We start from the raw sequence: 14,764 nt of genomic DNA on the forward strand, positions 1-14,764 counted from the left end.
TTAGTTGCTATTTCTAAAAGGTCAAACACCTTTGTAAAGCCTCTCTTATTAATTCAGCTTCATTCTAGTTACAGCTTTTGTCAATAAAAATTAGTTTATTTTACAAAAGCAGTCAGTATTTGCAAATAAAAAGCATTTTTGATAGTAAAAAGCCAGAACAAAGTAGTTTTGGGTAATGCAGATCGATGGATTTACAGTTTTACAACAGACGAGGATATTGCAAACATTTCATTTCTTCTGTAAATATTCTTTTAATGCAAAATATTTAAATACTTGTACGAAATCGCATATTCGAATTCCCAGTTGAAACTTACTCTATTTATTCAAGTTCTATACAATCTTGAGTCTAATGAGACTACAACATTTTGTAGCTTGAGATGAGAGATACCGTTTATTGTTTTATCTAATATGACCCCTAGGTACATATATCATCATTTATATTTTAGAAACACTGCCAGATCAGACTGGAGCCTGGTGCAGCCTTCTGGCTTCCCAGATCCCCAGTCGAACCGTCCAACCCATGCTAGCATGGAGAACGGACGTTAAACGATGATGAAGATGATGATGATGATAATATTTTTAGGAAACATACCTCATATTGCCACAGAAGTTAAAACACATAAAACAAAAAGTAAAAAATTAAAACATTGTTGTACGGAGAAGAAAAAGGTGTAATTCACCTACCTTGTGGGTCCTCTCAAAATATCGATCCTTTCCAGCCAGGATATATTCATGGGAGCCCTACCCACCAAACCTCTGGTCAGAACCAAATGGCAAATTCCTCAACTCAAATGGCACACCACATCTGTCCCAAATGACAAAGCAAAAGAGACCCACACTAGTTATCTTTCTGTTCACATGACCTCCCTTGCACCTCTTTATCTGGCAAGGCCCCCTCGGTTGTTTGTGACATGTAAATGATCCACTTCAGTTGCACAAGCATAAAACACTAAAAATGGTATGATTCTTGCTTTTGCCGAAATGCTTTTACTTGAAAGTAATTCATTGAAGGTTCCAGTAGGGATTAAAAACAAAACAACAGAAAGTAATTTGAGATCACAGTCTGCTGCTATTCATTTTGCTCCATCAGATGATACTCATTATTATCAGTGCTTTGTGAATTCATCCTTAGATTGGTTCTGTTAATTAGATAACAAAAATCTGTAACTCAATAAGAAAATTCTATGCATATTTTCCCCTCATAATTCCTGAATTTCAAATTCAAATTTTTAATCCTGTCTTGTGATGTGAGGAGATGATTATCTTCCATGTTTTAACTCCCATCACAAGAAGGAACCACAGGAATCTGAAAAACTGTTCTGTTTTTCTAAAATAGCTTACTTCCTGTTTATCTTGTATTTTGGTCCTTGGCTAGTCAAAGAACATATCTCATCCATGTTTCCAAGTTGATTCACTTAAAGTCATGCTGTTTTCTGTTTTATGATAAATCTAGGAAACTTCACTGTCTCCATCCATCAGATTCCTCTGAAAGGCTTTGGTTGCTCTGGGGCTATAGAAGAAGATGCCCAAGGTGCTATGCAGTGGGGCTGAACCCCAAACCCTGTTGTTTGTGAAGCTAACTTCTCAGTCATGTAGCCATGGCTGCACTGGAACCTACTATGGTGACCGGGAGAGTGGCAAAAGTGTTCAACAAGCTTTTGCTGCTTAAATCCAATGACATACAGACGTCTGACTTGTCATATCGTCTCTTGGTCTGTCTTGTATTTTATGAAATCCTCTTGTGATGGATGCGTGGCAACATATGCAGACTTGACAAGTTAGAATACCATGTAAATCATTGGTTGTCTTGAAAAGTCATATCTACGCACCTGCCAGAATGAAAGTAAATCAGAACAATCAGATAGAACGGGAGATGGCTATCAGCCGACAAAATGAAGCAAACATACACGCATACATATATATATATATATAATGATAGTATCGATATTTAAATATCGATCTTATCAAGTGGCCAGCATGGGAATAAATACCATACAAAGGTAGTAATTATTTAAAACTATAAATTAGGGTATCTGAGAGATACCACCATGCTGAAATAGCAGTCAAAACCCTAGCCACAGCACTAGGATATATATATATATATATATATATATAGAGAGAGAGAGAGAGAGAGAGAGATAGATAGATAGATAGATAGATTAGATAGATAGATAGATAGATAGATAGATAGATAATAGATAGATAGATAGATAGATAGATATAGATAGATAGATAGATAGATAGATAGATAGATAGATAGATAGATAGATAGATAGATAGATAGATAGATAGATAGATAGATAGATAGATAGATAGATAGATAGATAGACAGACAGACAGACAGACAGACAGACAGATACATGGTATAGGGTGCGATGGGTAAATTGTCGCCATCTTATAATTTTAATTTTGCACATGCTCATTGTTTATTTTTTGATTTTGTCAAATGCATGCAGTATAGTAGGGTCAGTTGGGCACCGACTGTGAAGAAAACAGCACCATGATGCAACTCACTCTACCAGAAATTTGGAAACGACATGCTGTACTGCTTGGCATTTGTGCCAGAAACTCCAATACAAATATTTCAAACTGTTTGGGAGTGAATCTGAGGACAGATGTACTAAGAGTGATAAAAATCAAACATCCAGTGAGCATCATGGTGTTTGGAGTGATCACTAGTGATGGTGATGTCATGCCTCCATTCAACTTCGCAGACAGCCTACATCAAGTGCCTGGAGGGGGTAGTGCTGCTCTGGTTGAAAAGGGTGGCTGCTGGAAGAATCTATGTCTGGCAACAGGACTCTGCACCATGCCACACAAGCAGGAAAACCCAGTCACGGCTGTCAGACAATTTCTATGACCACATCACCCCTAACATCTGGCCACCTAACTCCCTAGACTGCAACCCCCTTGATTATTATGTGTGGAGTGCAGTTGAGCGAGAGACCAGCAAAATGCCTTGTAACACCAAAGACAAACTGAAGGCAAAGATTATGACAGCATTCACCAACTTAAACAAGGTGACCGTCCAAAAGAGTTGCAGGAGATTCCAAAGTTGTCTGGAGGTCACAGTTACAGCCAATTGCGATTTCATTGAATAAATTTACTCTTTAGTATTTCAAGATTTTTTTATGTAATCTTGGTAAATATATTAAAATGAGATGTCAGTGTTATTTTCATTTTTGCGTAATTTAGACAACAGTTTATTAACTGCACCCTGTATCTCTCTCTCTCTCTCTCTCTCTCTTTCTATGTATATATATATATTTATATATACATACGTGTTAGAACAGTGTGCTGTTCATTTTGCTTTTTTGTTCTTCCAGTGTTCAATAAAAAAGCACCAATCATATATTGATGAGATACTGATTTCAAATTTTAGCACAAGACCAGCAGTTTTGGGGGCGGGGCGGGGGGAGTGAATCGACTACGTGGACCCCAGTGTTCAACTGGTACCTATTTTATCAACTCCAAAAGGATGAAAGGCAAATTTGACCCCCCAGCAGTATTCAAACTCAGAGTGTAAAGATAGACAAATGCCACTAAGCATTTTCCCTGGTGTGCAACCGATTCTGCCAGCTCACCATTTTATGTTGATGAAATAGTGATAATTATTTAAATAATTCTGTCCTCATTCCATCATCATCATCATTGTCATTTAAAATCCACTTTCCATGCTGGCATGGGTTGGATAGTTTGTCTGAGGACTGGTGAGCAAGAGGCTGCACCAGGCTCAATCCAATCTGGCAGAGATTCTACAGCTGGATGCCCTTCTTAACGCCAACCACTCCAAGAGTGTAGTGGGTGCTTTTATGTGCCACCGGCACAAGGGCCGGTCAGGTGGTTCTGGCAACGACCATGCTCAAAAGGTGTTTTTTACGTGCTACCTGCATGGAAACCTGTCTGGTGGCACTGGACCTCACTCAAATGTTGTTTTTCATGTGCCACTGGCACATGTGCCGGTAACGCAATGCTAGCAATGATCACACTCGAATGGTGCTTTTTATGTGCCACCGGCACGGGAGCCAATCCGTGGCCCTGGCAATGATCATGCTTGGATGTGCTTTTAACGTTCCACTGGCACAAGTGCCAATCATGTGGTACTGTCATCGGCCACATCAGCGATTTTGAGTTGACTTGATTTGATTTCCAATTTATTAACTAACTGCCACCTGTTGGTTATGATGATGGGGGGTTCCATTTGATCCGATCGATGGAACAGCTTGCTCGTGGAATTAATATGCAAAGGGATGAGCACTCCACAGACACGTGTACCCTTAATGTGGTTCTCATGGAAACTCAGTGGGACTTAGGATGTGACAAGCCTTTGAAATACATATGCTATATATTTTGGCCAGCTGGGTGGACTGTAACAATGCAAAATAAAGTCTCTTGCTTAAGGACACAATATGCCACTGGGAATTGAACTCACAACCTTACAGCCATGAACAGAATCCCCTAACCACTAAGCCACGAACCTTCACAATTCCTGTCCAATGCATTAATATTAAATTTCATTTATTTATTCAACCATTTAATTTTTTTTTTTTATGTTTATAATATTACAATCAGATAAATAATAATTGTCTGAGAATGACATTAGAAAAATAATTGTATGTTCATTTTTTAATTATTTTTCTGTAATTTTCTTCAGGACAACTCTATAAGACAAACCAAAATAATAAGATCTTGAAGATTACACTGTTGAAGTACGATTATGCAAACTGCACTAATTATACCCCAACAAAAATTTCTTTCCATGAACTGAAACCAAGCCAGAACATTTCTAATAGCTCAGCCACCCAGTCATATTATAACTGGTATAATTACCTAGTAAGTAGTATAATGATTTTTATTTCTCTAATTATGCTGATGATTTAATAATTTGGTAATAATTCTTATAGCTTGTTTTAGCAGCAGACTCAGTTTCTTCCAAGATAATGATGATAATAATAATAATAATAATAATAATAATAATAATAATAATAATAATGATAATGATAATAATAATGATAATAATAATAATAATGATAATAATAATGATAATGATAATAATAATAATAATAATAATAATAATAATAATAATGATGATGATGATGATGATGATGATGATAATAAAAAAATTTGAAGACAGGCAGAGAAAAAAGATGGCTATGGATGACTAAAAGTGATTTAAAACCAGAAATGGAGGCTCTAATCTGTGCTGCCTGAGAGCAAGCACTAAAAACAAATTACATCAAATACAGAATGGACAACACATCAGAAAGTTATAAATGCAGAATTTGTGGACAAAATGGTGAAACTGTATGGGATATGACCAGCCAATGTATGCCACTAGCCCAGAAAGAATATAAGAGACATTGTGACAACATAGCAAGGATTGTCCATTGGGCACTTTGCAACAAGTATGGATTTGACAGAGCAAAAAATTGGTACAAACATAAACCCAAAGGCACCATCGAAAATGATAATGCAAAGATCCTGTGGGATTTTATGATTCAGTGCGACCATGAGATAGAGGGTAGGAAGCCACACATAGTGTTAATTGAGAAAGAAAGCAAACGATGTTGGATAATTCCTCTACAGCATCCCCAGCTGACAAGAAGTTATGTGATAAGGAAGAAAGAAAAGTTGATAGATATGAGAGGTTAGCTTGGGAGGTTAAGCAGTTGTGGTTGATTAAAAAAGGTGATAGTAGTACCAATAATTGTTGGAGCCCTGGGAACAGTAAAGTACATGGAACAAATAGGGGCTGCAATAAGAGTGGGGCACTTGCAGACAACAGCACTGCTTGTAACCACTCGAATACTCTGGATGGTGCTTGTAAAATAAAGGCTTTTACCGTAGTTCACTGGAAGTGAACAACTGGCACTGTAGTACATCTCCAGCATTAGAAGCTGTGAAAAGGTAATAATAATAATAATAATAATAATAATAATAATAAATGCCCTGATGCAGTACCAGGCAGTGGCTCTCATGGCTTCTGATCTTAACTGATTGGAAGTGTTATCATGTACGTTGTTTTGTCTTGGTATAAAAGATGGGCTACAGCAAATATTCTGCTCAATACCACAGATCTGCTTGTCAGTTGTTTGACCTTAACCAGTTGAGCATGTCCCTTAGTGGCTGACGATATGTGCATCTCTGACCACGAGCAGAAGTAGTGGGGGAGCATCATAGCCATGTGTTGAGAGGGATTCTTTGGGGTTTGAATAGTTCACCTCTGGAAACATGGGTGGTTCTTTCAACATCCTTAAACAACCCTTATTCAGGGACCGTTTGAGCGGGATGGGCTACTCAACCTGAAGAAAATTCTAACTGGGCCCCACCTGCAAGGTCATGTGCTGTTTATCTTGATATGAGATCACCATGTCGCGCACATATGGTTGTGATGCATGTGCCTGGTGTACCTTTATCAGACGGGTAGTCATGATGGGTATATTGGGCTTCGTAAATTTTACCCCAGTGTCACTTTGATGGCATGCACTGCTCTCTCACATAATAATAATAATAATAATAATAATAATAATAATAATAATAATCCTTTCTACTGGAAGCACAAGGTCTCAAATTTGGGGGAAGGAATTAAGTCGATTACATTGACACCAACGCATAACTGGTATTTAGTTAATCGACCCTGAAAGGATGAAAGGCAAAGTCAACCTCAGTGGAATTTGAACTCAGAACATAGCGGCAGACAAAATACCACTAAGCATTTTGCTTGTCATGCAAACGATTCTGCCAAGATATAGGCTAATGGCTGAAGGAGATTGGAATAGAATGCCTGGAAGAGCTCCTACAGAAAGTCTGTCTCTTAAGGACAGCAAGGATTATCATAAGAATTCCACGTACTTGAGAGACTGCTGAAAACTTGTGGATACCTAAGGATGCAGGTAGTAACATGCTATCCACATGACTCCTACTCGGAATAAGACTAAACCTGAGCCAAACTAAAATTATGATAATAATAAATTTTTCCTTTATTACTCGAAATGACTTTGATAATTTATTTTTTACCAAAATTTCATGAGAGGTTACAAAGAAAGAAAAGTAAAAAGTGGAATGTGAAAAACAACTTCACAAATGAGGAAACGAAAGATGTATGAAAATAAATTGAAATTTCAAAAAAAAAAGATAAAACAAAATAATCAAAATGAAAACTAAAACAAGATTGTCTCAAAAGAGTTTCTCTCTGGTCAATCACTCATCAACAAATGTAGCAAAAAGATTTTCCTACCCTGCATCATTAATCTCATTCTTTTTGCCTCAACACTTTTTACTGGGCACAGTTCCAGTATGGTTTTGTGAATTTTGAGGTTCATTAGGACATGCAATTCGTTTGGACCCCTTCTGACCACTTCTCATCGTTTGTTAATCCTGCATCAATCATTCTCCCATAATTCCAACTCAAACTAGCCACAACTCTATGTCATTTCCAGTGTTTCTTATCACCATTCTTCTAGTTCTTTCACCCATGTCCTAAGTCACAAATGGATGGATTTATATCTGACAATTTCGGTCTGTGTTTCAGGCAAAATCTTTAGCTTTGAAGACACAGCAGATACTGCCATAACATTCGTCTTTTACAATTAAGAGAATTTCTCCTGATATGTCCTGAAGTGTTTGTTCTACTCCTTGTTGTGAATGTGAAGACAGATTTGGTCTATTCCTGTTCTTTCCTAAACAGAGATATATAATTTTACTCTTTGCCCTCTCATCTGGCAAAGAAATACCATTCAGTTTTACAAAATTCTCCCAACTTCATTTTTTTTCCTTCTTTGAGCTCTGATTGGTTTAATAATTCTATTTGTTCAATTTATGTTAACACAATTTTTACCTTTGCACATTTCTTATAGGAATGGATAATAGTGTTTTACTTAGTATAAGAGTTGTCACAGCTGTTTTTAACTTTATCTTAAAAATTACTTCTTTGAGTGTTTGGGATATTTTTATTTTTGTCTGTTAATTTTTCATTAAATTGTTTGTTTTTTTACATTTAGAAAAAATGTATATTTGATAACCCTTTTAAGCAGATGTGAAACAGTATATTTGGTAACCATTTTAAATGTGGAAAATTTAATGAGTGTCATCTGAGAAGAAATTCCTTTCTTCTTCTCTTCCTTCAATGAGGCTTTGAAAAGGGTCAATGCCTTTCCTCTTTCCGTTGAGTGATTAAAGAAAAAAAGCTAATGTCCATCTTTTAGGCAACATACACTGAATTAGTTTCTGTTGCTTTCTTCCGAATCCCTAGAAGGTTCCATTACAGAATTGCAAATGGAACAAATCCTTCATCCTTTATATAGCACCCTGCCCCCCCCCCCATCTACCACCTGTGGCCATGAACTCCACTTCCAAAACGTACCAATTTATATCTCAACATAAATATAGGGATTTGTAGCTGTGATCTTGCAGCAAGTGAACGACTGTGCTCAGTGTCTGTGAATACAGAGATTAGAGTTTGTTTTTAAAATATGTGTAGAACTAAGAATGTCCATGTGTCTCAGTGAGTGACCATAACTATGACAATTCTGGTTTAATAAAAATGATATGTAGAATTCCAGTGTTTGCCAAAAGTAATCTACTTTCTTCTGATTCTTTTTCATATTTTTGGCCGATAACTGGTCGCTTGAGAATTTCAAACAAGAAGGCAAGTATAACAATAATTCCTGAGAATAATTATTTTCTCCATTCAACCTCTCTCTTTTTTCACCCTTAATTTCTTACACTCTCTATTTATCTTTGTATGTGTCTGTCTCTCTTTATCTGTATATCCTTGTATAAGTCTGTTTCTACCTCTCTCTCTCCCTCCCTCTCTCTCTCTCTCTTTCTCTCTATCTATCTATCTATCTATCTATCTATCTACGAGAAGGAAGAGGTATTTTCATTGTACTTGTGGCTATGGCAAAAGAATGTGTCTAGTGGACGCATCTGAAAAGATTAGAGACAAACACTTCACTTTCCTCTCTGGTCAATCTCTCATCAGCTTCCTCAAGTATCACTTGAAGAGGAAGGTGAGAGTAGAGAGGCAAGTTTTGTCTAGTGAATGTTTAAAAAAAAGATGGGTGAATGTAGCAAGGATGGCACGTATGAATGACGAAGCCACCTTGAGCATAATCCTGTGAACTAGAAAAAAAAAGCAAGGTAAAAAAGAGAGTTACCTACTTATAAATGTGTTATGTGACATTATTGCCTGAGGTTACCATGGTCTTTTCATAGGTTTTTCTTTACACAAATAAACCTCCCCACTTTTGGGAACTTTTTGTATTATTTCGACCTTTTGTATATCTCAAACGATTTCGATCCCTTTTGATCGTTATCCCTATTTTTTATTTATTTTTATTTTTGTTTGTTTTCGCCCCCCCCCCCCCCTTCCAAGAAAAGCTCTACATTGTATTTGTCCGCTCTAAGTTCAACCCTTGTGTGGCCAATAAAGAAAGTTATCTATCTATCTATCTATATCTATCTATCTATTATCTATCTATATATATATATATATATATATATATATATATATATATATATATATATAATATATATTGGGTCGTCCGGAAAGTTTGTACCGATTTTTAAAGGAAAGAAAAAGGTCAATAAATACTTGGCATTACATTTTTAATCAACCAAATATGAACCATTTTGTTGCACAATCTCCATCTTTCCTTCAGCTTGAAAATATCCTCTTCCCAGAATTGAGGTAGTTTCAAGTCAAAGAATTCATCAAGGTATCTTTTTACGTCATCCAAGGAATTGAAATTTTTACCATTAAGTCTTCTGTAGAGACCTGAATAAGTGGAAATCCGAAGGAGCAATATCCGATGAATATGGAAGGTGGAGTAACATCCCAGGCGAGCTGCAGCAATTTTTGTCTGGTTCCCAAAGAAACGTGCAGTCTTGCATTATCATGTTGGAAAACAACACCCTTTCTGTTGGCCAATTCTGGATGTTTCTCTCAAATTGCTGCTTTTAACTCGTCCAGTTGTGTGCAGTATTTCTCAGAATTAATTGCCTGGTTACTTGGGAAAAGCTCAAAGCACAGAATTCCTTTCCAATCCCACCAGACACAAAGCAAGACTTTTTTAGGGTAAGACCCGCTTTTGGGGTGGCTAAGGGTGGCTCGTGTTGCTTATTCCAGGATCACTTTCTCTGAACATTTCGGTAGATAATCCATTTCTCATCACCTGTCACAATTTGCTTTAAAAAAAGGCACCTTTTCATTCCGTTTATAAAGTGAATCACAGATGGAAATGTGATCCAAAAGGTTCTTCTCACTCAAATCATGTGGTACCCAAACATTGTAGCGATTTGTGTACCCAAGCTTTACCAGGTGCTCATGAATGACGAAGTTTGATAGGTTGAGGCTAACTGCCAATTCTCGGGTTGTGCAATGTGGGTTATTCTCAATTAATGATTTGATTTGGTCATCATCTGTAGTCAAGGGTCTGCCTGATCACTCTTTATCAATAAGGCTACAATCTCCAGCTCGGAACCTTGCGAACCGATTCCGTACAGTTCTTTCAGATAAAGAAACATCACCGTAAACTGCGCATATTTCTTTGGTTGCTTGTGAGGCATTTTTCCTTTTACGGAAAAAGAAAAGCATCAAGTGCCGAAAATGAACTTTCTTATCTTCCATTGTAAAGGGTTACAGAATCAACACAGGTTATAGGAACATAAACCTTCTTCCATGAAAAGATAGCTTAAACTGTGCTCTAAATGGAGGTGTAGTCAAATCCTATTTTATGAACTCAATCATGTTCTAAAATAAGTCGAAAGGTAAGCTACTATAAATCGGCATGAACTTTCCGGACAGCCCAATATATATATATATATATATATATAATAATTATTATATATATATATATAATATATATATATATATATATAATAATTATTATATACGTTTTTATTATTATATTTTGCACTTTATTTAATCATTGACATTTTATTGTTATTTTAATTTTAACATTTCTATTATATGTAATTTTCTAGATAGTGTAATTTAATTGTTCGTTTTGAATTGATTAAAAGTGGGATTTTTCCTAATTTTATATATATATATATATATATCTTAATCTACCTCCTCATATTCACAAAATCTTCTACACTCAATTATTTACATTATTTACATTTAGTCAATTAATTCTAGTAACTTCTATGAAAAGCAGGTCAGTCTTTCTTTAGACTTTCTATTTTTGTAGACATAGAACTTCTCCATAGAGGCAACCTTTCAGACAAATTCCATGATGCTGTACTCCAATGTGGCGCTCAAGTTGTGAAAGGAAACTTGGTCTACTTTTTTTCTTTTATGTGTTAGCCATTTTCAAATAACTTGATTTGAATAACTGTTTGACGCCTGTTGAAAATGATACAAAATAATAAAGACAATAACGCCATAAAAAGAGAAGAAACTCACAAATAAATACTAATCTTTCTGCTTTTCTCCAATTTTAGAATATTTACTGCAAATGATGAAGGTGGAATAGAAAATAAGGAAATAACATGACAAAAAAAAAAGACTCCCATTTAGAAAAACAAGTTTAAAAAATTCTGTTGTTATGAGGTAATATCAAAAAGTTCCGGGACTAGTTGTGTAGCATGCCAACAGATGGCAGCACATAGTTGCATGCTGCACAGTGAGAGCTAGCAATGACCTTCATGAGGCAGTATGAGGCCAAATGACATTGCTGTGTTTACTTTGCAACTTGTGGAATTTGTGTTTTGTGATCATGCGTGTATGTTGTAGCCTCCAATTTTGTCATGGACAGGAACAAAGAGCCAATATGAGATTCTGTGCTAAACTTGAGAAGTCTGCTACAGAGACATTGAGCAGGCTTTGGCAAGCCTACAGTGATGAAGCAATGGGTTGTATGCAATGTTTTGAGAGGCACGAGTGCTTTAAAAGCAGACGAATGTCCCTGGAAGATGATGAGCGACCTGGAAGACATACCACAAGCATAACCCCTGGAAATGTGGTATTGTGCATCAAGAATCCGTCCCCTAGGGCCAGACCATCAGTTGAGGGATCTCCTGTGATATTTTGAAGCATTTGAGATTGGAGACTTGGTGAAAGCGACTGGAGCCTGAAGAATTGGATTCATCATGATGACAATGCATTCTGTGACCGAGCTCTCCTCACTTGTGAGTTTCTTGCTGAAGACTAAATGGTATCACTTCACAACCCAACCTATTCGCCAGATTCACCACCTGTCGACTTCCATCTCTTCCTCAAGATGAAAATGCTGCTCAAAGGTCACCGTTTTAACACCATTGTCAACATCCGGAGCAAATTGCAGGTCTTTGGCTCACTTTCAGAAAACAACTTCCAGGAGAGATTCCAAAAGTGGTAGGAATGCTGCAACCTGTGTATTGCTGCACAAGGTAACTATTTCGAAGGAGAGAGTGTTAAAACTTAGGTAGATTAATTATTTTTCATTAAACATAACTAATCTGGGAACCTTTTGGTACCACCTCATATACTTAAAGATGTCTACATTTTAAGCAGCTAATATATAAAGCTTTAATAATCCTTTCTGCTATAGGCATAAGGTCTGAAATGTTGGAGAAGGGGACTAATTAATTACATTGAACAAAGTATCCAACTGATATTGAAAGGATGAAATTCAAAGCCAACCTCAATGGAATTTGAACTCAGGGTGTAAAAATAGATGAAATACCACTAAGCATTTAGTCCAGCATGCCAACAGCTCTACCAGCTTACCACTTCAGATAAAGCTTTTATAATATAAGTAGTTTATATTTGACATTTATTTATGACTCATATATATTTAGCTGTTCATTTTCCCAGTCCTATCAGACACAGAAGGAGTATGGTATAAAAGCACCGTACTCTGGTTTGATGCAAAAACAGATCAGTCTACAATGCTACATCACAGCTTGGGTGTAATATCTACAATATATATGTCCCAACAAGAAGAAATTGTTAAAAATTAGCATTACAGAAGTTAAAATGGAAGGACTTCTAAGCTGCAAGACGAAACTATGAAGCAACTGGTGGCTTATTTCCTGCAGTTGTTATACGCAACCACAACAATCTATATGACATCATAAACCATACCAGTTATGATGTTACATCAAAACAGGTATGGTTTACCTGCCATGCATGTCGTTCAATCACTGATCAAATTACAACATTAATCTTTGATGAGTTTATTTATCTGCCATTACAGATGCCAACTGTAGCCTGGAAGGTACTTGGTATAATGATCTCGGTTCTACAATGGTCATAAAACAAAATGAGGATGGTTTACTGGAAGGTAAGAAGAATATATTTTCAAAATATCAAAATGTAGATTATTTTAATAGTCATTCAAATTTGTATCAGGCCATTTTATTTTTTTAAATTATGTTATTTTAAAAGGATCCATTTATTGTAGATTTTGTTTCAATATATTTTGTGTTGGGTAAACACATCCTGAGTCAAATCTAGCTTTGATTCTTCATGTTAAATTCTGGGACAACATTCTCATAAGTTGGTATATCAGGCATCACAGATTGAGGTTCTACATATTTCTTCAGCCTTCTGAATGCAGTCACCAAACTCTCTTCAAATAAACTTCCTAATCAAATTAAGAAAAGAAGATAAAAGTAAAAAAAAAAAAAATCAAGGAAGGGGTCACATACTTTGGATTCCAAAAGAATAATATAATTTGATTGGCTACAGGCCTAACTTGAGCATTTCATTGACCACAGGCAGAACTAACCATGCAAAATATATGTATTTTATTTCTAAAAGCATACTTTGAATTGATGCTAAGCCGCCACTTCCCTCTGCAAGGGTTACTGGTGTACAATCTGTGTGCTGAAACAATCTTTATTAATGAACGTAATTAAGCATTAAGGTCTGCAGACCATTAAGGATAACTAATTTGATCATTTTATTTCATTAAAGGTCAATTCCGCACTGCTGTTGAACGTGTCAATGGTTCATCTGGGGGTTTTAAAGCCAATGTTCATGGTGCTATCAGCCCTTATTCTGTCTTCAGTTTTGGTATTGTTTGGAATGAAGGAACTTCAATTTCCTCCTTTGTTGGTGAGTAGCAATAACATCATGTATATTTCATTCATCACTTATCTTACAGAAAGCCAAATCGCTTCCATCCATTATTTCTTTGGCTGAAACTTCATAAACAGAGACTCTAAGTTTCATGTTTTACTAATCCCCAAGGAACCAAATACGAGGTTGAGTCAAAAAGTGATGCCATTTTGTTTAGGACAGGTATAATTACCAATACAGGAACATGTATCATACACCAAAATGAAGCTGGTCCTTTGTAGATCACATCCCTACAGTCACCGTTTCTCTGAATAGCAATGTTCCACCTTCAAATGAGAGCATGTATCCCTGCCCCATAAAATTCTGTTGACTGTTCTTTGAGTCACTTCTTCACTACAGTTTTCACTTCCTTGTCACTGGAATAATGTTTGCCTCTCAAACCCTCTTTCATGGCCCCAAAGGGATGATAGTTTGAAGGCACTAACTTTGGTGCATATGGAGGATGTGGTAAAGTTGTCCACCTGAATGAGGCGATTGTCTCCCTTGTCCTGATGCTTGTGTGTGGTCGAGCATTGTCGTGCAGTAGGAGGATATTGTCGACTGGCAACTTGGGTCTTACTTGTCGGATTCTTGCTCTGAGCCTTGTCGGCGTCTCAATGTAGGCATCAGAGTTTATTGTTTTTCCTTTTGGCAAGAAACCAACTCCCCTATCGTAAGGTCATGAGTTTGATTACCAGCACCATGTTGTCTCCT

The 14,764-nt window shown here is 36.5% G+C and overlaps 1 protein-coding gene across 1 annotated transcript in view; it reads left to right on the forward strand.

The window, feature by feature from the left end:
- Nucleotides 1–14,764, forward strand: part of LOC115218491 — a 72,743-nt gene that overhangs the window by 21,744 nt on the left and 36,235 nt on the right. The window contains exons 6-9 of the mRNA XM_029788341.2: nt 4,655–4,833; nt 8,611–8,647; nt 13,185–13,271; nt 13,907–14,047. Coding sequence (XP_029644201.1) covers nt 4,655–4,833; nt 8,611–8,647; nt 13,185–13,271; nt 13,907–14,047 — 444 coding nt within the window. The remainder of the gene's footprint in view (nt 1–4,654; nt 4,834–8,610; nt 8,648–13,184; nt 13,272–13,906; nt 14,048–14,764) is intronic.

Source organism: Octopus sinensis, linkage group LG13 (assembly GCF_006345805.1).
Source record: "Octopus sinensis linkage group LG13, ASM634580v1, whole genome shotgun sequence".
NCBI classification, from domain to species: Eukaryota; Metazoa; Mollusca; class Cephalopoda; order Octopoda; family Octopodidae; genus Octopus; species Octopus sinensis.